Consider the following 21,822-nt stretch of genomic DNA (forward strand, 5'->3'; position numbering starts at 1 on the left):
GCCTTCATTTCCTGCTTTCCTCCTGTGAGCCTCAGGCTTGGCCAGAGTGAGAGATCTGGGCCTTGCCAGGTCCTTCCTGGCCACACACACGGTCCTTCCATGTACCTGGCCATTTAGATTCCCAGAAATATGCCAGAACTGTTGGAAGCCCCATGGACATCTCCTTCCCGGGTTTTCCCTTTTCATCCTCTCCTTAGCACCATTGGGTATTGCCACCTGGGGTGACCACAGTGTGGTACAATTGTTACCGATTTTTGTTTTAAACGAATGCCTTATGGTGTGGTTCACACAGACTGAACTTTGAGTCAGGTCAAAAAAAGATATGCCCTGAAAATGGGGTTTTTCAAGGAACTGCCAGACAGGTCAGGTAGCGACCGCTGTTTGGGCACGGTGCCTTCGGGCTGCTCCAGCTGCCCACCCTCCCCACCCCACCCCTACCCCGCTCCCTCCAGTGGTTGCTTGGCACTTGGCTGTCTCACCTCCATAGTTGGGAGGCTGCTGCTTTTCAAGGAGACTGCAGAGCTGGGGAGAAGAGAGCAGGAATAGGGCAGGTTCACATGCCACAGCGCTTGCCGTTCTGATTGAGACCCAGCTCTTTTATTTTTATTTTTTCTGCCTTAAACAAATGCTCAGATTGTTGCAAGACTTTGGTTACTTTTCAGGGTTCCAGAAATGCTGACTCTGACAACTTTTGCTACTTTGCTTGTTGCTTTTATAGAGGAGTGGCTTTTGGAGGTCCTTGATTTGCCATTTCGGAAGTTCTTCTCCCCACAAATCAGGATTCTGGAAGTAGCAGGGACCTTAGTATGCAGTCTCTGACTGTGAACTTGAGGCACATAGAACTAAGAGGCTTCTTGCACAGCAGCAGGAAATGCTTGCCACCCTGCACCTTTAAAGCTTCTGTTCTGCCGTAGTCACTTGGTGGCTCACCCCCAGCCCATAGGTCCAACAAACATTTACCGAGCATCTCCTTTATGCACCAAAACTCAGGCACAGGCACCCCCAAAAAGCTCAGGGTAACTGGGAGAGATTACATGGATATAGGACTTTAAAGCTTTGGAATAAAACTCTCAGAGAATGAAGGAGGAAGCAACCAACCAGCTGAGAGTCAAGAAAAATGTCATTGAAGAGCTGACATGTAGGGCTAGGTATGCCACGTGTGATGAGAGACTTCTTATAGAAAAAAATAGCTTATATAAAGACGTGAAAATGACAGAGGACCTAACCTGTCTAGGGAATTGATAGGAGCTCACTAGTTTGGCAGAAATACGGAGAGACATGGTTGATGAGGTGAGTAGCTTTCTGATCACAAAAATTATCCTACGCCCGCCCGGCCAAGGAGCAGGCCCCTACCCGTGGCTATCCACAGTCCAACTCCAGAGGATGCCACTCACTACGAGGGGAGGACAGCCAGTGGTAGCACCTGGGGTTTCACCATGCAGCAGCCCTGCGAAAGAGCCTATGCTGACCCTGGAGTCAGTAGGGGGAACATATTGTTCTGTGACTCCAGTGAGGAAAAGATCAAATTGTCTAGAAAAAAAGGCGTAGAAATAACAAAAATGTTTTGTCTGAAATAACTATAATAGCATTGCAACCACAATTTATTATATGCCCAATACACTGTTACTTTGTTTAATATAATATATACGATATACACTATATGTAATATATAAATTTGTGTTTAAGTATTTAATATGTATTAAAGTAACATTTTATATATTATGTATATATAGAGACACACATATATTTGGTGTTCACAGTAACTACAAACATAAATCTATATGGTCCTCACAATTAAAATGCTGATGTGTCTGTCAGTTTAGGATAACTTATGCTGCATAACTAATAATCCCAAAGTCTTAGTGGCTCACAACAAAATAGGTTTGTCATATCTCGTGTCCATCTTGAATCAGCTAGGACTCTGCTTTCTGTCTTTGTCACCTGGATGTAGGCTGCAGACCCTTATCTGGGACATTGCTGGTCTCATGGCAGAGAAAAAAGAAACATGTTGAACTTGTGGAACTTGTGCTCTCATTTTACTGAGCGAATGTCATGGCCATTCTTGGATGTATCAGGGTGATTATATAAAAAAGTCCCGTGGAAAGAGCACCACAAAGAAAGGCAACCCAGAGAGGGATAGTGGGTCTTTTGACCAGTCTCATAATTTACCACAGCAGGTGTTATTTAATTCTATTTTGCAGATTAGGATGTGAATTCAGGAAGATAAAGTAGCCTGTTTAATTCACAAGCAAAAGTGAATAAATGGTAAAACTCAGAACTGAATTCAGGCCTGGCCCCCAGTCACCTGACTCTCCATGCTATACTCCCCCACCCCACCCACATCTTTTAATGTTGTTATATATATGACAAGAGCCCTGTGATATCTTTGGACCTTTCATGTACTGGGGCTAAGAGAAGCCTCTCTTCTGACCCTGACTGTTGCAACAGGCATCATCAGAGATTCTGTGCCAGCCCCTGAAAGTGACCCGTTGCATTTGACCCTTTATTCTTGCTTAATTTCATTTCTTATCTGCTTCAAAAGCACAGGGAAAAGTTCTTAGCTTTTCAGAGCAGAACACATAGCTCACGGTGAATGCACAGAAACACAGTGTGAACCAGACAGTACAAAATACCCATCCAGGGACATCAGCCTGTTCTTGAGAACTAAGCCTGGGGAAGAGGGATAGGTGGCCCCATTCCAGAAAGCCACCTGGGAAATGGAAGGAAACAGTGAGGTCAGAACAAACCTGTACTCCTTCACTGTGTTCCTAAAGGATTATAACAGAAGTTGGCATCAGGACTGAGAAACAGGTCATTAGAATGAGGTGACAAGGACAGAGGCGCAGCGGCAGAGATCTGATTTGGAGCGATTGGTCCAATCTAACATTAGCCCACAATTATTCTACCTTATTTTATCCATTAATTCACTATTGAGCCCTATCATGTTCAGGGCACTGTTCTTAAACCAGACGGATACTGTTCCTGCCCTGTAGGAATGTATTCGTTAACTATTGTCGTATAACAATACAGCTGAAAACATAGTGGCTTCAAACAACCGTTTAACTCACAAATCTAAGGTGAGCGGTTTAGGCTGAGTTCAGTTGGGCAACTCTTGTCTCAGCTGGGATCACTCATGCATCTACGTTCGTTCGGCTGCTGGATGTGCTCAGGTCCAGCTCACGTCGGAGGGTCTGAGCACAGCTCGGGTGGTTGGGTAGCTGGCAGCCAGGGCAACATAACAGTAATGCCTGAGCTATGTGTTTCTCGTCATCCATCAGGGTAACAGGAGCTTGATTCAGTGGTGGTAACAAAGTTCCAAATAGCAGGAAGAAGCACACAGAGTCTCTACCTTAGGGAGAAAAAGATCTTCTATGTGGTTTAGTCCAGTTTCCCAGGTGGCTTTGTGTGTGTTTGCATTGGGGTTGGTATCAAAACTCCACGGACCATGAGTGTTACTCGGCCTTCCATTTTATGGCCATTGTCTCCCTTCAGCAAATACGTACAGAAGGGTTGAGCAGGATCCTGGCATTTCTGGTTCCCTACTATACCAGGGCTCAGTTGAGTTTAGGCTGGTAATACTTACCATTCAAAAACTGACCCATCTACTTGCAAGAAAACTCACACCCACCACATAGTTAAGTCCAATGTGAACAGCTTGAGAATAAATGCCTGATAGAGGAATTGAGGCAAAGAGTGACCCTCAAAGAAGATAATTCCACATTGTTTCCCAAACCTGTTCCCCAGGTTTAGTTGACAGTGGTCGCCCTCTGCTTGCTCCTGAGTTCAAGGCCAAGGTAGTGTTTCTTTAGGTAAACCTTACAAACTGCTGCTTCTTAGAAACCCGCCTATACATAGGGGGTGACAGTTGCCCTGCTGACTTGCCAGAGGGCCATTCTGAGGCCGGAGCAAGATAATGCTTGCACAGTGCTACCACGAGTGAGCGCATTTGTGGCTAGCCTCTGGCTGCCTCAGGGTCCACATTCTAACTCTTACCAACCATTTGGCACCACTTTGACCTGAGCTACCTCCACAGGCCAGAAGCAAATCCGTGTCTAAGGAAGCTGGCAAGAAAGAGGCAGATTTCAGCTAGAACTTTTATGATAAGCTTTATGGTTTCTGAATCAAAGTCCATTCTCCCTCTGGTTTTTGTAATAGTTCTTCCTTGAGAGCAGGAACCAGTATCTGCTTTTCATCTCCTGGATGAAAAGGGTAAATCATTCACAACGTAAAAGATCTGCTCAAGGCTCCATCAGAGGAGACAGCAAAGCTGGGATTTGCATGGAGCTTCCTGAATCCAATTCCTCCGATCGTCCCTCAGGGTCACTCCCTGACAACTTCAAGACCGAGGGACTGCACAGAGGCGGTGGCTGACTGGGGAGACTGTGATGCCCATTCTGAACTTCAGACTCAACTTCTCATTGTCGGGGGCCCTGAAGGTAAATTTTTGCACAAGGGAAGTGAGGAAGATAAACAGCTCAGACTTGGCCAACTGTTCTCCAAGGCACACCCGCTTTCCTGGAAGACAAAAGCATAAGATAGGTCATCTTCCCATCTAGTGTGGGGCTGACATCTACTTCTTGCAAAACCTGAGTAGGAGAAGGGGCTGGAAGGCCCCACGGCTTTACGTATGGAGGCTCCTTTAATCTGATAGCCAGCCAGACTCCAATGCTTTCAAGGGTCAAGCAGCTGACGCACAGGGCGAAGGTACAGGGTGAGGGACCAGAAGAGGAGGGAGGCCTGGGTTGACCTAGAAGGTGAATGTGTAGCCTGAAGACTTTTCAAAATCAATCAGCAAACAACAACACTAGCAGATAACAAAACTGTTGAAAAGTAGAAGCCAGTGAATGTCAGAGCAGGTTTTCTAAAATGTAGGACATCTGTCCCCCATGTCGTGTTTTCCTTCTTAATGACTGGGGACCTCACGGCCATTGATGGCCCTCTGCATTGGAATTATCTCAGGTTTCCTCCTTGAATAGTCCGTCTTCTATACAGTGGTCTTTCCCCCGGTGGGGTTTTTGCTTCTGATGTGGGGCCCTTGCTGGATCTCTTAGCTCACACTTGGCACCAACCTAGCCACATCCCAATCCCTGTTAGTGAGGGAGGACCTGGAAGCAGAAGAAGGGAGAGCCAATTCAACTCCTCCAATTCTAGCCCTGTGATTTGGGACTAATTAACCTCTTCAGTTATCAAGGGAAACTTCTGTGTGTGTGTGTGTGTGTGTGTGTGTGTGTGTGTGAGAGAGAGAGTGTGTGTGCGTAAGATGGGAACCTTATTTTATATATTGTGTGGGCTACATACTGAATCCAAATAGAGCAAAGAATTCAATAACTTACACAGCAAAACAAAGTATTTTAACATATCACCTGGATAATAATAATAAATATTCTAGCTGCGAAAGAGCTTAGCATTAACTTCATCTGGTTAATTCTCAAAAATTGGAAGAATATGATTGAAAATACTTCTTAAGTGAAACATTTTGGGTGGCAATATTATTAAGATAGCTTTCTGTATGTTACAGTTATTTATTTACTGTTATACTTTCCCTATCATGCCTTTTATTCTGAAACACTTTCAAAGTACAGAAAAGTTGCAAAAATAATACAAAGAGCTTGTTTCTCCCAAGTTATCTGAGCATACACTGTCTACATTACCTGTGAACTCTTTAGTTACGTGTTTCCTACAAACAGGGACATTCTCCGACATAACTACAATATAACCACCAACTCAAGGAAACACTGATGCATCACCACCATTTCCTCCTGAGATCCCCAGTCAGGTTTTGCCAGTGGTCCCGATAGTGCCCTTTATTGCAAAAGGACCAGTTGAGTGTTAGCTGTTACATTTGGCTGACATGCAAGTGATGCTTCAACTTCTATGACTGGCATTTTTTTTTTTTTTTTACAAAGCTGTTTATTTTAATTGCAGGATAGATAGCATACAGTGTTATATTAGTTTCAGGAGTACACCATAGTGCTCCAACAGTTCTATTCATTCCTCAGTGCTCCTCACAACAGGTGCACTCCTTAATCCCCATCACTTTTTCACCCATCCCCCACCCACCTCCCCTCTGGTAACCCTCAGTTTGTTCTCTACAGTTAAGAGTCTGTTTCTTGGTTTGTCTTTCTCTCTTCTTTTTTTTTTCCTTTGCTGGTTTGCTTTGTTTCTTAAATTCCACCTATGAGTGAAATATGGTATTTGTCTTTCTCTGACTTATTTCGCTTAGCATTACACTCTCTAGCTCCACCCATTCTCCTCCTTGGGATCTTATGGCTACCATGTAAACAAACTCAGGCTAGCTTGACAGAGAATGAGAGGTAACATGGAAAGCCCTGTGGTTGCAGCTGAGGTCCCAGATCAGCCTTTCAGCCAGCTGACCTCCCAAACACATAAACACACCCACCTAAGACCAGAACTCCCTAACTGAAGTGTAGATTTGTAAGCACTAATATTGTTTTAATAACTTATCATTTTGAGCCACTGCGTTTGTGGACTGTTTGTTATGCGTACGTATGCTGACACCTGTGGAATGAACTCTGAATCAAAGTGAAAGGGACTTGAAGGGGGAAGAGAGTTATATTCTAGTTGTGCTAAAGACACCAGTAGATGAGAAGTATAAAACCTTAACTCGTAGGCCCTGTTCTGCCTCATTCCTTGGATAAGAAACCACTCTCTTATTCTTAGTTTCCTTATATGAAGAAAGGAAATACTGATCGCTTTCCTAGTTATTAATAACTGGGTGGCTGCAAAGATTAAATGAGATAATGTGCTTGCAAATGAAGTCTGTAATTAAGAGGGTGTGATAAAATTCTCAATAGCAAAGCACCAGTGAGGCAAAAATAATTATAATCCAATCCTTGAAATAGACGGCTGGGACTTGGTACTGAAATATAAAACTTGAAGTTACTGTAGACAGAAGACTGGAAGGTATTCCTATATCTCACAGCAGCTTTCCCATCAGGGAGGGATTTGTCCAATGTGAGCAAAGATGACTTGGAATCAGGTGAAGAAAGACAAAGAAGCTCTAATCAGAAATCAGCCCAGATAACACTCAGGGCGGTGCTGCACCTTGGACTTCAGGTCTTATCACATGGGTTCAAATTCCAGTTCCTCCCCTTCTGAGCCCTAGTGTCATCAACAGCAAAAGGATATTGGATCAGAAAAGCAATCTGTATTTATTTTTAAGTTAATGATAAGCAGACTATCGTGCATTCCACAGTATGGGCTCCGTGTAGCATTTAGTTATATGTATATAACTAAATAATATAACTATATTATTATATATACGTTCATATATGTGTATGTTTAGGAGACAGTGCTAAGAAGAACACAGGCTTTAGTTTTTGATAAATCTGGTTAACACTGAGTTCTAGCTCTGCCACATGAATTTGATGACTTTAGATCATCTAAGTTACCCTTCTAAGCCTCAGTCTCTTTATCTTTGAAGTGGTTCTAGTAATGTGAACCCTGCAATGTTACACCAGAGCACATGCTAATGAGAGCAGTTTTTTTTTTTTTCTTTTCCACTTCATTCATTGTCAAATCCTCAGAGTTGATGCTTGACACGTAATAGATGCCCAAGAAATCTTTATAGAATTCAGGAATCGGGGAATTACTTGAAAAAAATCTAAGCAACATACCCTAACTCAATACCTGGAATATTCTAAGAATTTTTGTTATTCCTTTTTTACAATGTTAAGAATTAAAACACCCTTTTGGAACTGGCTGGCTTAGAAACATGTGAGAGTTTTCACTACATCCTCTTTTGTACTTTACAAGCTTTGTACCATATAAATGTATTAGCCAGATTTTTAAAGGGTAATTAAAATTGTAAAAATCAAAAGCGCCTCTTAGGGTAGAATCCCACCTAGTTAGGACAGTGGCATCCAGAGTCATTCCTGATGGCCATAATGATAAACAAGTAGCCCCTTTCCTTGCCCCACCCCCATCCTATTTTTATAAATTGCCTCTAGCTCTATGTGAGTGGGTGGCTTTTAAAAAGAACTTGAGACATTTAAAACCTCTATAGAGATAGCAAATATCCAACCTTCGTTGTGAGCGAGAGATGGGGACTGAATCTCTGTCCCCAGTGTTCTGGGGAACAGAACAAAGTAAAGCTAAAACCTCCAGATGCAAGCAAGGTCTGAGGAAGTAAGGAATCCACAGGTGTGGAGAACAGCAGGAGGGGAGTCACGCTGAACAGGGCTATCTGGAAACCTTCAAAAAGCCAAGCATGACGGGGAAAAGGGTAGGGAAGGGCCAAAAGAGGGACTGTGGATTCTCACACTCCTTTTGTCACAACTCACCTACTGAGAAAGGCAGAAAGTATTCCCTTTTCTTAAACTGTCCATTCTCCAGAAAATGCTCCGGATTGAACCTGTCGGGGGTGGCCCATTCTGTTGGGTCCCTGTGCAGTGCAGTCAGATTGGTAACGATCACGGTTCCCTAGAAAAGGCAGAAAACACTCAGGCGAGGCTTGACCCATGCAACACGTGTACTCAGAAGTGCAGCAGTCACCTGACTCCCATGCCAGGGCTTGACCACACCCCAGATTCCCTCACACTCCCCAACTCACTGTCTTCTGAGCCTAACCCCTACCCAGCCCCCCCACCCCCCCAGCCACCCTGCTCTTTGCAATGGTATAGCTTAAAATGATGGGCTTGCAGGGAATTTTATCAGAGAAGTGTAGCTTCTACTGACTGCAGAATGGATCTTTCTACAGGGACATGTCTACACCAGAGAGAATAATGCAACAGCTAGCTAGTCAGTACCATACCCAAATCAACCCAGCCGCTCAGCGAAGTGATAACTCTGGCAGCTCTACCCAGGTAAAAGATACCCCATGCATCTCTCTTTTTCCCATTCTCTTCCCTTTAGTGTCTGGTATACTCCACAGAAGGCTTAATAATAGGATCAGGTCCCCCAGTGAAGGGAACCGCTATTCATCGAAGGACACAACGAGAAACGAGAAGTCCTCTGTGTTGTCTCCCTTTCCCTCATTCTGCCTTCATCCAATCCTTTAGTGAGGCAGCTCATTTTTACTTTAAATGTCTCTTGGTTCTGTCACTTCCATTCTGTGTCCACCCCCGCCTGTGATCCAGGCTACCAGCTGCCTTGCCTACAGTCTTGTAAGAGCTGCCCACCATGCCCGTGGCCTCTCTCCCCTTTCAATCTGCTCCACGCTCTAAAAGCAGAGTGAGCTTTGGACATGATAGAATGATGCCAACCCCCAGCCGCCCACCCACACCTTGAACACCCTTCACTGGCTTCCCATCACCCTTAGGGGAGAGACCCATCTCCTGACCCCTGTCTGGACCACTCTCCTTCTTCCTGCACTTGCACTCCAGACGCCGCCTTTCAGCTTCCCAAACATGCTATGTTCCCACTCATTTCTAGGCCTTTTTATAAGCTGTTCTCCTTGCCTGGATGCCCTTCCTCCCTACTTTGTCACTGAGCTAACTCTCCATCACTCGTTAATCCTCAGCTCACACACCACTTCCCTTTGAAAGCCCTCTCAGACCACTCGTGCCCCTCCTCCCCATTCCAGCTGGCCTGTATCTTTATGGAAACCAGTGGGTTCTCCCCTCTGGGCAGTTTCCGTGGTTTGTAAGTATATACTTGCATGATTATTTTGTTCAGAGTTGTTTTCCCAGGTGGGAGCCTTTTAGATGCTTACTGGATATTTGTTAAGTTAGTAAATCACTGCTATTTTGAGCACTTTCTACACTAAACACTACATGCATGACCTCATTTTCTCTCCAACCATGAAGTAGTTTTAAATGGCATTTTACAGATAGATAAGTCTTAGCTCTGAGAGGTTAAGTGATATGCCCACAGTTACGCAGTGGGAAGAGGTAAAGCCGCGATCTGTACAAGGTCTAGTTCATGTCAAAGGCATGGCTCCTGGCCTCTACAAGATATAGTCACTAAGATCTCTCAGTTCCCAGGATCTTTATTAAAGCTGATCTTTAAAGCCAGTGGTAGAATGAGTCTGTGGAGCTAAATGAATTGCTAGAAAAATGCAAACCGCACCTGTGAAATAATTTAGACTTAAGCCTTCACCCACGAGATGTCTATCAATAAGAAAACAGTGAATGGAAACAGCCGTAGGAATAGGACAGGAATAGGTAAGCTCCCCTGGTTCTGCCTATTGAGAGAAGTTGCCGGTAAGACACACACAGAGGGATCTAGACAAACTGGAATGGATCCACAGAAGCCGACCTACACCCTGAGAAAGCAAAGGAACTGTAAATGTGCAATGTGCAGAGACGACACCAGAGGGCAGAGGAGAGCTGTCTGCCTAGATCTTAAGACTGGTGGGCAGAGGGAGAACAGAATTTCCTTTGTGAGGACAGGAATTTAACAGGGGCCAACTGAGAACACTTGCAGGGAGACTCTTTTAAAGTCCAAGTAAGGCAACTCCTGTGGAGAGAACATGGTGTAGTACAAAAAAGATGAGCCTGGGAAACAAAACCGATCTGGTTCTGGAACCCAACTCTTGTCACTTTGTAGTTGAGAGATCTTATGCAAGCTTTATCACTCCTGAGCCTCGACTTTCCAATTTATAAAATGGGAATAATAGGTATTTTGAAGACTGATTAAAACATTTTGAAAGAATCTATATAGCCCATGTTACATACTCATTGCTTAATAAGTATTGGTTCCTTTCTCTCTTTTTCTAATAATTCATATTGCATACACCTGGACTGGTTTCCTTTGTGAGGCAGTCCCATGACAGGTCTGTAAGTAAAAGCTGGAAAAAGTACTCCAGCATTAATGTGATATTGATCCAGGTGGTCTCAAATGTCCCTTCCTATTTTAATATTCTAGAACCCCAGGATTGTGAAGCAGAATTTTCCAAGTCTGGCAGGTTCCTAGCACTGTGAGAAGCTCCACAAAGGCAAAGAAAAGGGCTCCGTGGCAAAGTCTGAGAACTTCTGCTTGCTGTATCCCCACAAAGACGCATAATGCACATTACATAGTAAACACAAACAAATAAAAAAACCCACTGAGACATCCCACAGCAAAGAAAAGCCGGTCTCTGCCTAAACATATTTGACCTAGGAATCCCCTTTCCCCTCCCTAATACTTATTAACGTCTCATTGGATTAATGTTCCAAAGATCACACATGGAGAAAAAAACTAGTATTATCTCAGGTATAATATATCTCTTTCCCATTTAAGTGATTCCCTAAGGCAAGAGTATGAGTCACTTTCCAGTTCAGAGCTCTAAAAGATGGGTTTGAAGATCTGAGGCTGAGAGTCCCTGGTTACCTTGGGCAGGTAGTAGCCAGCTAGCATGGTATCCTCTATCACTTCCCTGGGCACATTCAGGGGGATGATGTTTCCCATTCGTTGCACCTCATGGATGAAGGCATTGGTGTAGGGCATGGACTCTCGAGCGGCTGTGCTTGGTATGTGCGACTGGCCAATCACCCTGTCGATCTCAGCTTGGACTTTTTCTGGAAAAGAAGGTTCTATTATTCTCCTCTTCCACAACTTTCCTTAAGCCTGATTAAACTAAAGAATGGCATCCAGGATCAAAATGGCTAAAACTATAGCAGGCTGTATAGGCTCTGATTTCTCAGGAACTATATGAGTGGAAAGTGGGCCTGGGTTTTAGACAAATCTGGTTGCAAACTCTTGCTCTACAACATTACTACTGCAAGTTACTTAAACTCTGTGAGCCTGTTTTCTCTTCTTACCAGTAAGGATAAATCTACCTTCCTCTTAAGGACGTCTTGAGATTTACACGAACTGGTTTAGGTGAGCACCCAACACATCAAAGACGCTTCTAATTGTGCCCCAATATAGCTGTTTTCCTTTTTTTTTTTTTCTACAATAAGAGATTTTTAGCTGGATGCCTGGTTACCCAGCTACATACTACATTTCCCAGATTCCCTTGTAAGTGTGACCATGTGATTAAGTTCTGGTCAATAGAATAATGTAGAAGGAATGTTTGGTACTTGAAACATGTCCTTAAAGGAAGGGTGTTTCCTTCTTCCCTTCCCACTTGTGGAAAGGCAGCCCTCAAGGTGAGCCATCTTTAAGAGTATAAACAAGGCCATCATTCTAGATACAACAGAGCAACATGTTGGAAGAAGCTTAGAACCCAAAGTGCTCTGCTGAGTCAAGCTTAGATTTTTTAATTTTGACAGAAATAAGAATTTTTTAAATATATTTTATTTGTACAAAATATATTTATATTTTTTATTTTAAAATATATATTATAAATATTATAATATATAATATAAATATTTATTTTAAAATATATATTTATATATATATATATATATATATATATATATATATATATATATGGCTCTGTGCTAAGTGTGGAGCCCAACATGGGGCTTGATCCCATGACCCTGGGATCTTGACCTGAGCTGAAATCAAGAGTCAGACACTCAACTGACTGAGCCACCCAGGCACCCCTAGAACTTTTTTTCCTGACCATTTAATGAGTTTTGAAAATTATGGTAAAATATATGTGGCCTAAAATTTACCATGCTAACCACATCTAAGTGTATAGTTTAATAATGTTATGTATATTCACATTGTGCAACCAATCTCCAGAACTTTTTACCTTGAGAAACTGAAACTGTACATCCACTAAACAATAACTCCTCATTTTCTCCTACTCTAACTCCTGGCAACCCCCATTCTACTTTGTTTCTATGAATTTGCCTACCCTAGAAACCTCATAGAAATGGAATTATACAGTATATGTCTTTTCGTGACTGTATTATTTAATTTAGCATAATGTCTTCAAGGTTCATCAGTGTTATAACACATGTCAGAAATGCCTTCCTGTTTAAGGATGAATAATATTGCATTGTATTCCATATTTTATTCATCCTTTCTTCCATTGATAGACACTTGGGTTGTTTCTACCTTTTGGCTATTGTGAATAATGGTGCTGTGAAGATGGCTATAAACTTCTATCATTTAAAATTTTTGTTTAATATTTATTTTTGAGAAAGAGAGAGAGAGCGAGCAAGTAGGGGAGGGGCAGAGAGAGAGGGAGACACAGAGCCTGAAGCAGCCTCCAGGTTCTGAGCTTGAACTCACAGACTGTGAGATCATGACCTGAGCTGAAGTTGGATGCTCAACTGACTGAGCCACCCAGGTGCCCTATCATTTTAAGCTATTGTTATTTTGGAGACCCTATTACAGAAGCCAACTCTATATCCTAATGAGATAGCTTTTAAACTTTTTAGAAAATGTAATTCAGAGTTCCAAACGCATTTTACATCATGAATCATAAAACATACTTTATGTAAATATATGGAAAGAAATAAAGTTTGATGAACAATCTTATCCTTCGTACATGGGAAGTATTCTGATCTTTATTTTTATTTTAGGAAAAAATGTTGGTCTTGATCCACTAAATTGATTTTATATCCCGTTAATAAACTGTTATCCAAAGTTTGAAAAACTGTATCCTAGCATCCCATCTCTCCAGCTCAAATTTGCTCTGGGTCCTGGAGAGAAAAAAAAAAAAAAAAAAAAGATTATAACAGTCACTGCCTTTGAATGGATGACAGTCTTTGGGGAAGACATATGAATAATGTGCAATCACATAGTAATGGAGGTGTGTTAGGTCATCTCTAGAGGAGGAAAATAATCCAGTAATAATAAAGTCATCTCTAGAGTAAGGAGTTTCCTATTAGAGTGGGGAAGCATCTTAGAGGAGATTGTATTTGAGCAGATTCTTCAGGCACACCTGGTGATTTACCATGTAGAGAAAATGGGGAAGCAGATGAGAGGGAACAGCAAGCTTGATGGAGGAGGCATGAATAAGGACAGTGCAAAGAAAACAGCATGTAATTTAGTGAGGCCACCATGTACGGTGGGTGGAGCTAAGGCTGGACAGGCAGAAGAAGGAACATCAGAGAGCATGATATGCCAGACTCAGGAGTCTGAACATTATCCACAGGCCAATGGAAGACATGACGTAAAAGGCTAGAAGCTTGTAACAAGATACATTCATATAAGAATGTAAGTCTTTTCCTGAAACTCACCACAGTGTCCATTGACTTCACTGTTTTCACTCTAGATTCTGAGTTTCCTGAGGGCAGGGACTCTGTTACACTGGGATTATGTGAACCCATCACAGTCCTAACAGGAAAATTGAAGAATGTGCCCATTCTCAAGTCCACATCACCTCAAGACTGTTTTTCCATTCTACCATCCTATCTTCTAGTCCCAACTTGGGAGCCGTATGCTCTAGGAGACACCATTCTGTCCTGCCCCAGGCGCACTCACTGGCATGCTCACCTTGGATTTCTGGGTATAAGGCCAAATAAAGCAGACCCCAGCGCAGTGTTGTGGAAGTTGTCTCCGTTCCAGCAAAGAAGAGGTCCAGGGTGCTGTAGATGAGGTTTTCTTCGTGGAAACTTGAAGTAGCATTGCCCCTATTCTAGAAAGCACAAGGTTATAGGTTTATTCAGTGGGTTCTTGGTTGCTACAACACACAGGGGCTTCATCCTAGGGAGAGAATGTGGAAGAAAAGATTCCCAGGAGAAATATCTTTCCCTTTGGCCATCTCAAGAGGTAGAGACTTATTACAGCAATATCATTAGCATCCTCTCGCCCCAAGTGCTGGAAACTTCTGCTGGCTTTGGTGGATGAAAATCAAGACACTTATTTTTTTTTTTTATATATCTATAATTTGGGAGAATCTATTAGTACAGTGGGAAGAGAAGCAGTTCAGTGGAAAACAGACTAGGGTTCCAGTATTAGCTACACCATTCACTCTCTGTATGACCTAGGGCAAGTCACTTAATCTCTCTGTGCTTCAGTTTCCTGTTTCAGAAAATAGCAATGAAATACACATGCCCCTTAAGATGACACTACAAATTACATGAGATGAAAAGAGCACATAACAAATACTCAACGTGTTTGTACTGATACCAGGAAGAATAATCTGAATTCCTCTTATGGAGAACAATGCTCGTATCTCCCTGTTAATGTCTTCCTTTCTAGGTGAAACCACTCTCATCCCATCAACCATTCCTCATGGAATTCCTTCATCTTTACCACTTTGCCCCGGAAGCTTCAATTTGCCAACAATCTGCTCAGTGTGTGGCTCCATACCTGCACAGCATTTAGCAAGTGACGTCTCCTCCTTTGTGGAGAAATCAATGCTTCTACTAATGTTATGCCAGTAAGGTGAGATAAAAGGGGAGATGGATAGAAACCTACCAGTCTGGTCAATCCCAAGAGGAGACACAACTAATCTGACGAGTCAACGATTATGACAGTGATACTGATGCATCGAGGTATATTGAACACAGGGGTGACTGGGCTAAAGGCTACACATCCAATTTGGCTTTTCCCTCCTTCTTTCCTATAATGTTGGAAAGTAGATGATAGGAAGATCAAAGAGGAAGGCAGAAGTCCCACTCAGGCCCTGAGGCTGAACTCTGGCATCCAACTCAGCTTTTCTTGTGTTCTGCACTGGGGGGTGAGGGAAGGGGCAGGCAACTGGGCTCAGATCCAAATAACAATGAAAGAGTTCTTTGAAGCTCAACTGTTAGCTTTCCTTTTGTGTATAGCTCCTTCAGATATGGGCAAAGAGCATAGAATAGAAGATGAACAGGCAGTATTTGAGTATCCCCAAGGACTCAAGCCAAATATCATTTACCCCTATCCTTATTTCTACCTGCCTCATCAATCCTGAATTAATGCTGCTTCTACACTCTATGAAATACTGCTTCTATTTTGACTGCCCATGGTAAGCTAAATAATGACCCACAGAGATGTCCATATCCTAGTCTCTGGAACCTGTGGGTGTTACCTTATATGCTAAAAGGGACATTGTAGATACAATTAAGTTAAAAATTTTGATATGGCAAGAGGCTCCTGGATGGCTCAGTCGGTTGAGCTTTCTACTTCAGCTCAGGTCATGATCTTATGGTTCATAAGCCTGAACCCCTCGTTGGGCTCTGTGCTGACAGCTCAGAGCCTAGAGCCTGCTTCAGATTCTGTGTCTTCCTCTCTCTCTCTGCCCCTCCCCTACTCACACTCTGTCCTTCTGTACTAAATAAACATTAAAAAATTAAAAAAAAAATAATTTTGATATGGGAAGATGATTCTGGATCATTCCAGTGGCTCCAAAGTAATTACAAAGGTCTTTATAAGAGAGAGGCAAGAGAAGGACGGTAGCAGAGAAGATGCTCCATGCTGGCTCTGAAGATGGAAAAAGGGGCCATGAACAAAGGCAGCCTCTAGAAGCTGGAGAAGTCAAGGAAACAGATTCTTTTCTAGGGCCTCCAGAAGGGACCAGCCTTGCCAGCACCTTGATTTTAGCCCAGTAACACTGATTTCAGACTTCTGACCTCCAGAACTATAAGAGAATAAACGTGTGTCGTTTGGAGCTCCCAGGTTTGTGGTAATTTGTTACAGCAGCAATAGGAAATGAGTACGCTCCCATTTGCTCTTTAAGAACAAACAGGAAACAACTCTGATTTCCTCACCTTTTCCACCTCCTTGAGGTAAGCGTCAATAAAATCTCTTGTTTGGTCAGGATTCCAGTCTCTCTTGTGGTTTTCAATCATCTGAGCAACGAACAATTTCAGTTTCTCCCAGTTGCTAAAGAGTGTTTGGTGGGGTCCAGGAAGAAATTTCATAATCCATGGAAATACATTGTAGAGCTAAGTGAGAAAAACGAAACACTCAGAGAGACAATTTGGTGCCAATTTTTCGCTTTTTGAGGCAAAACAATGGATATTCTCTTTCCATCTCTCACTTACTGGCTCTTAAAACCTTGGGGTCACCTTGACTCTTGTCTGTCACCCTCTAGCAAAGCACTTCAGCACTCTATCCAAAATGTGTCTAGTTTCAGACCACGGCTCACCACCCCAGCCACGTTCCCCCCTAACAAACACCCAATATTTCTCACCTGGATGCTGTGCTAGGCTTCATCAGCCTCACTGATTCCATTCTTAACCCCCTCCAGGTCTGTTTTCCAGAGCTGCCAGGGGCATCACTTTATACCTTCATCAGATCATTTCACTCCTTGGCTCTCAATCCTCCAATGACTTGCCATGGCTTTCGGACAAAGCTCTACATAATGCTCCTGGCCTATAAGCTCTGCATGGGCCAGCCACGGCACACACCTGTCACCTCCTTTGCTATCACTTCCCGCCATCTTGCTCTTTCTCACTCTCTCCAGTGCAGCACCACTGGCCCCTGTGATGACATCAAGGATGTTCTTGTTTGGGTCTTTGCATTTGCTATTCCTTCCACCTAGAACACTCTTCCTCTGAAATCTGTATAACTCTGGCCCCTCGCTTCATTAGGGTGCTGTTCAAATGTCACCTCCTTGGAGTGGTCTTAGCCTGATGATCCTATAACCCCTGCCAGCCTCTCTCCATTCCCATATCCTATTTTATTCTCCTTCATGGTAATTATCACAAGTAAGTGTGTGTGTGTGTGTGTGTGTGTGTGTGTGTGTGTAAGATATAGATAGATGATAGATGCATATCTTATGGATTTGTCTGCCCTGCTATGATGTAATCTCCATGTAGATAAGACATATTTTACTGAAATAAAGTATTTTTGAAAACATTTTCTCTAATAATATCTTCTGGTAGAAAGAAGCATGACATAATGGAAAATCACTCAGACTTAAACAGATACAGGCACAGGTCTATTAGCTCTGCTGCTTTCCAGCCATAATATTCTGTTGATAATAATGATGATGATGATAACAATGATGTAATCTGTTGCTCCTTAGTTTAACCAGCTGCCAGTGGGGGTCCAGGATTTTTCTGGTGACTGAGCGACATGAGATCCATACAGCACCTAGGACGGAGCCAGCAGGTCACTATCTGGATTTGCTTACACACTCCCATACCTGCTTGCACACACCATGAAGCTCCATTTCATCTTTCAAGGGTTTTTTGCAAGAATTAACTATGGTAAAGTATATATTGCTGTCCATCAAGATGCCTGGCCTATGTGGGGACTCCAAGAAATGCTTATTATTAGCCTTACCCTACTGCCCCTTCCAACCCTCTCAGGAATTACTTTTCCCTCGGGAAGATAAGCTGGGTACCCACTAAACTCTCATGACTTCCTAGGTTCTGCATTCATGGGGCCAAAGAACATGAGGTTATTGAATTAGGGACTCCTATGACTAGGAATGAGAAAAAGGAATTCAAAAATAACTTTGATAATAATAATAGCTCACATTCATTGCACCCTTTTAATGTACATGGAATCATCCTAATGCTTTATCAGTTTTGATTCACTGGGTCCATAAAGCTCCAGGCAAAGATGTTTGTCAGGAATAAATAGAAACAAATCCACTTCTACATACAAGAAATGTGACCTTAATAGTTGGGGTTGCTTTGGCCATAGAAGTGTCTTCCAAACCCAGAAAAGTGGCTGAGAGACCAAGAAGCTGAACAGAGTTTTTGACAGACTCACAGACCCAGAGGGACAAAATGGGAGTACAGGGCCCACCAAGGAAGGGGTGAAGTTTGAATCCCAAGGGTCTGTACCCTATGGAATGAGAAGATTGATAATATCAAGTGCCGATGGGCATGTAAGTAGTGTAACTGCTTTTGAAACCTTTAGGCATCTTTTATGTCCCGGTATAGATTCAAGAGAAATGAATGGACGTGTCCACATGAACAACTGTACAAGAATGTTCATGGCAGCTTTATTCATAACATCCCCAAACTAGAAACAGCCCAACTGTTCATCAAGACAGGGACAGAGCAACAAACAGTGGTGTATTCATACACTGAAATACTATTCAGGATTTAAAAAAGAAAAGAGCAATTAACACAGATGAATCCGCAATCTGCGGAGGGAGAAGCCAGGCACCAAAGAACACTTCTGGGGCAGGGGAGTGCCTGGGTTAGGGAGGGACGTGGAGGGGCGGGACTCAAAGGCAGTGGCAATATCATGCTTTTTAAAGAAAACAACATGGATGCATAGGTGTATATCATGTAACGTTTTGTACTTTACATGAATGTTAGAAATGTTCTTTGTATGTAGTAAATATCTGGTTATATTATCAGAAAACACTAAAGTCAACAGATTGACTTCCAGTAAGTTTGAGTGAAGTCAGTTTCAAAGGGTGATATTTTAGCTTAAACAAACCAAAAGGTCAGAACCCATCTGTTTTGAACATCAGCTCCAATATTCTAGCCCAAGATATTGAAAGAGAACCTCTTACCTGGCATCTCTTTGATGCCTCCTGAAAGGTGACATCATCCAGCAACCTCAGCAGTTCCTGAAACTGTGCATCCTCATAGTCAAAGCGTTTCCCAAAGGTGATAGAGCAAATAACATTGGAAACTGCATTGTTCATCTTGAAATGAGGGTTAAAAGCCTGTCCTGGAGGTGGAAGAAGAGACGGATCTTTCGGATTGGTTTGTTTCTATTTTCTACAGAGAGTCTCCTCTACAGGACATAGGACATAGGACATTTTAAGTATAGAATCACCTATGAGGCTCTAGCCACAGTCCCCTACTTAGGGTCTGACATATAGCAAATCATCAATACTTGGGAAGGCAAGTTAATGACCAGGGTTTAAAACCGGTAATGTGTTTAATATTAATCTTCCTGAACTTAATCCTAGAGCTCTATGAAGGCAAGGTCATGGTTAGCTGTTCACTGCAATATGCTCAGTGCCTGGCACAATGCTGGGCACAGGTTAGGTACGTAAGGCACTTAATAAGCATCTGTTCAATGAATGAATGAGTCACAATCTCCTGCACCTGTCCTAGGAAACACTCACCATTCTCCTCTTTTATCGCTTGGATGAGGTTACGGGCCTCCTCCTGAATGCATTCCTCTAAGCTCTTCTTTCCTAGACCGAAGTTCTTGAGTGTTGCCAAGGTGAACCTTCTTTGCTCCTTCCAAGTCTGGCCATTGGCCATGATCAATCCTGGAAGGAAAAAAAAAAAGCCAACATTATGGTTTTCTTATTCTATAATGTAAATATCTGGCAAATGGTATGGCAACGTGCATTGGTGGGAAGGAGAAGGGCACTGAGGCACTTGAAAACTATCCAGAGATACAGTAGATATCTCTGGATATGCAGTAGATACAGTGGCTAGCATTACTGCATTGCATTGCTGGCACTACAGGGGCTTTGGTATTTTTACTGCATTATGTCACTGGTACTTACAGAAACACTATGAGGTAGGTATAATCATTACGTTGCCCTCCCATTTTGCTGATGAGAAAACCTTGGCACAAAGGCTAACGTCAACTTTGTAAGGTTACAGTTAGTAAGCAGCTGAACAGACGTTCAAATTAGATTCCAAAGCCCATGCTTTGATTGCCAGTCACATAAGTATATTTAAGTATTGATTTTATGCTACATACTAAGAATGCACCCATGGACAAGAAAAATCTATACCCGTAAGGAGGTAAGGCTTTCCAGGAGACTCTTATCTAAGCTAGAACTTGAAAGATGAAGGAATGACTCAAGAAAGCAAGGAAGACTATTCCAGGCAGAAATAGCACATGGAAAGGCAAAGAGCCAACCCCCCCCAAAAAAAACACAAAAAACAAAAACAAAACCCCAGAAACAACTCAGTGTGTTCAATAGACCATCATCTGATTTCCAACACAGATAAGGCCACACTCCTTTGTTTTCTTCACCTCCAGAGTGTTCTGCAACCCCTTTTAGTGTCTGGCTTTGGCCTCCACCATTTCCACGAGGCAGCCCTCTTTGTCAGCCTGGGGAAACTTTTCAATGTTATCTTGCTTGATCTTTCAGTAGCACGGAGCACTTCTTTCCTGAAGCCCTCCCTTCCAGCGTTGCTCAGGACAGCATGGCCTCCAGATTTTCCCCCTCCCCATACCTTATGCTGGTTCATCTTCTTTTATCAAATTTTGAAGTAATGGAGTACTTCAAGATAAGGTCTAACACCTCTTCTCTTCTCCCTCAATACTCCATTCCTGGAAAATCTCATTAACTCCTAAACTTTTAAATGGCATCTGTTGATCGTGACCACTTCTTTCTGCCCCTGAGCTCCAGACATACACAACTGTCTGCCTGACTTTGCTGACTTAAAAGCATTTCAAACTCAGCGTATCCATGATCGGCTTCTTGATGCTCTCCATACAACTCCCCACTCAAGCCAAACGAAACACCTGCCCTCTTCCACATGAGGCAGACATTTGGGTGTCCACCTCAACACCTCCCTCTCCTTTCCATCGTCCATGATTTAGGTCATCCTATCTTGTTGGATTTACCCCCTGGATACCTTAAATCTATGTATCTTCACTGCCACTAACCTGGCCTAACCTACTGTCGTTTCTTGCCACCTCCCTAGTCCAAGCTAGTACCTTCTCTAAGCTAAAATGCTGTAATAGTCTCTTGCTCCCTGTATACCATTTTCTACACTGCCACCTACATAGGTTTTATAAATGTGCGATGTAAACATGATGATTCCTTTCTCCACTTGAAACCATTCTATAAATATGGGGGTACAAGTGCCCCTATGCATCAGCACTCCTGTATCCCTTGGGTAAATTCCTAGCAGTGCTGTTGATGGGTAATAGGGTGATCTATTTTTAATTTTTTGAGGAACCTCCATACTGTTTTCCAGAGCGGCTGCACCAGTTTGCATTCCCACCAACAGTGCAAGAGGGTTCCCGTTTCTCCACATCCTCGCCAGCATCTATAGTCTCTTGCTTTGTTCATTTTAGCCACTCTGACTGGCAGGAGGTGGTATCTCAGTGTGGTTTTGATTTATATTTCCCTGATGAGGAATGACGTTGCGCATCTTTTCATGTGCCTGTTGGCCATCTGGATGTCTTCGTTAGACAAGTGTCTATTCATGTTTTCTG

General features: G+C 42.8%; 1 protein-coding gene and 1 long non-coding RNA gene across 2 annotated transcripts in view; one reads left to right on the top strand and one right to left on the bottom strand.

The window, feature by feature from the left end:
- Positions 1–4,330: 4,330 nt before the first annotated feature.
- On the top strand, positions 4,331–11,259 carry LOC122227419. The gene is made up of 3 exons (XR_006206025.1): positions 4,331–4,436; positions 8,720–8,825; positions 10,828–11,259. It is a non-coding gene; the product is annotated as an uncharacterized LOC122227419 (long non-coding RNA).
- The window catches only part of LOC122227418 (cytochrome P450 2J2), a 29,625-nt gene continuing 12,133 nt past the window's right edge, over positions 4,331–21,822 (bottom strand). The window contains exons 3-9 of the mRNA XM_042951882.1: positions 19,757–19,906; positions 19,193–19,353; positions 16,479–16,655; positions 14,278–14,419; positions 11,272–11,459; positions 8,304–8,442; positions 4,331–4,515 (exon numbers count right to left, since the gene is read on the bottom strand). Of these exons, the coding sequence (XP_042807816.1) occupies positions 4,337–4,515; positions 8,304–8,442; positions 11,272–11,459; positions 14,278–14,419; positions 16,479–16,655; positions 19,193–19,353; positions 19,757–19,906 (1,136 nt within the window). The 3' untranslated portion in view covers positions 4,331–4,336. The remainder of the gene's footprint in view (positions 4,516–8,303; positions 8,443–11,271; positions 11,460–14,277; positions 14,420–16,478; positions 16,656–19,192; positions 19,354–19,756; positions 19,907–21,822) is intronic.

This window comes from Panthera leo, chromosome C1 (genome assembly GCF_018350215.1).
Source record: "Panthera leo isolate Ple1 chromosome C1, P.leo_Ple1_pat1.1, whole genome shotgun sequence".
In the NCBI taxonomy this organism is placed as follows: Eukaryota; Metazoa; Chordata; class Mammalia; order Carnivora; family Felidae; genus Panthera; species Panthera leo.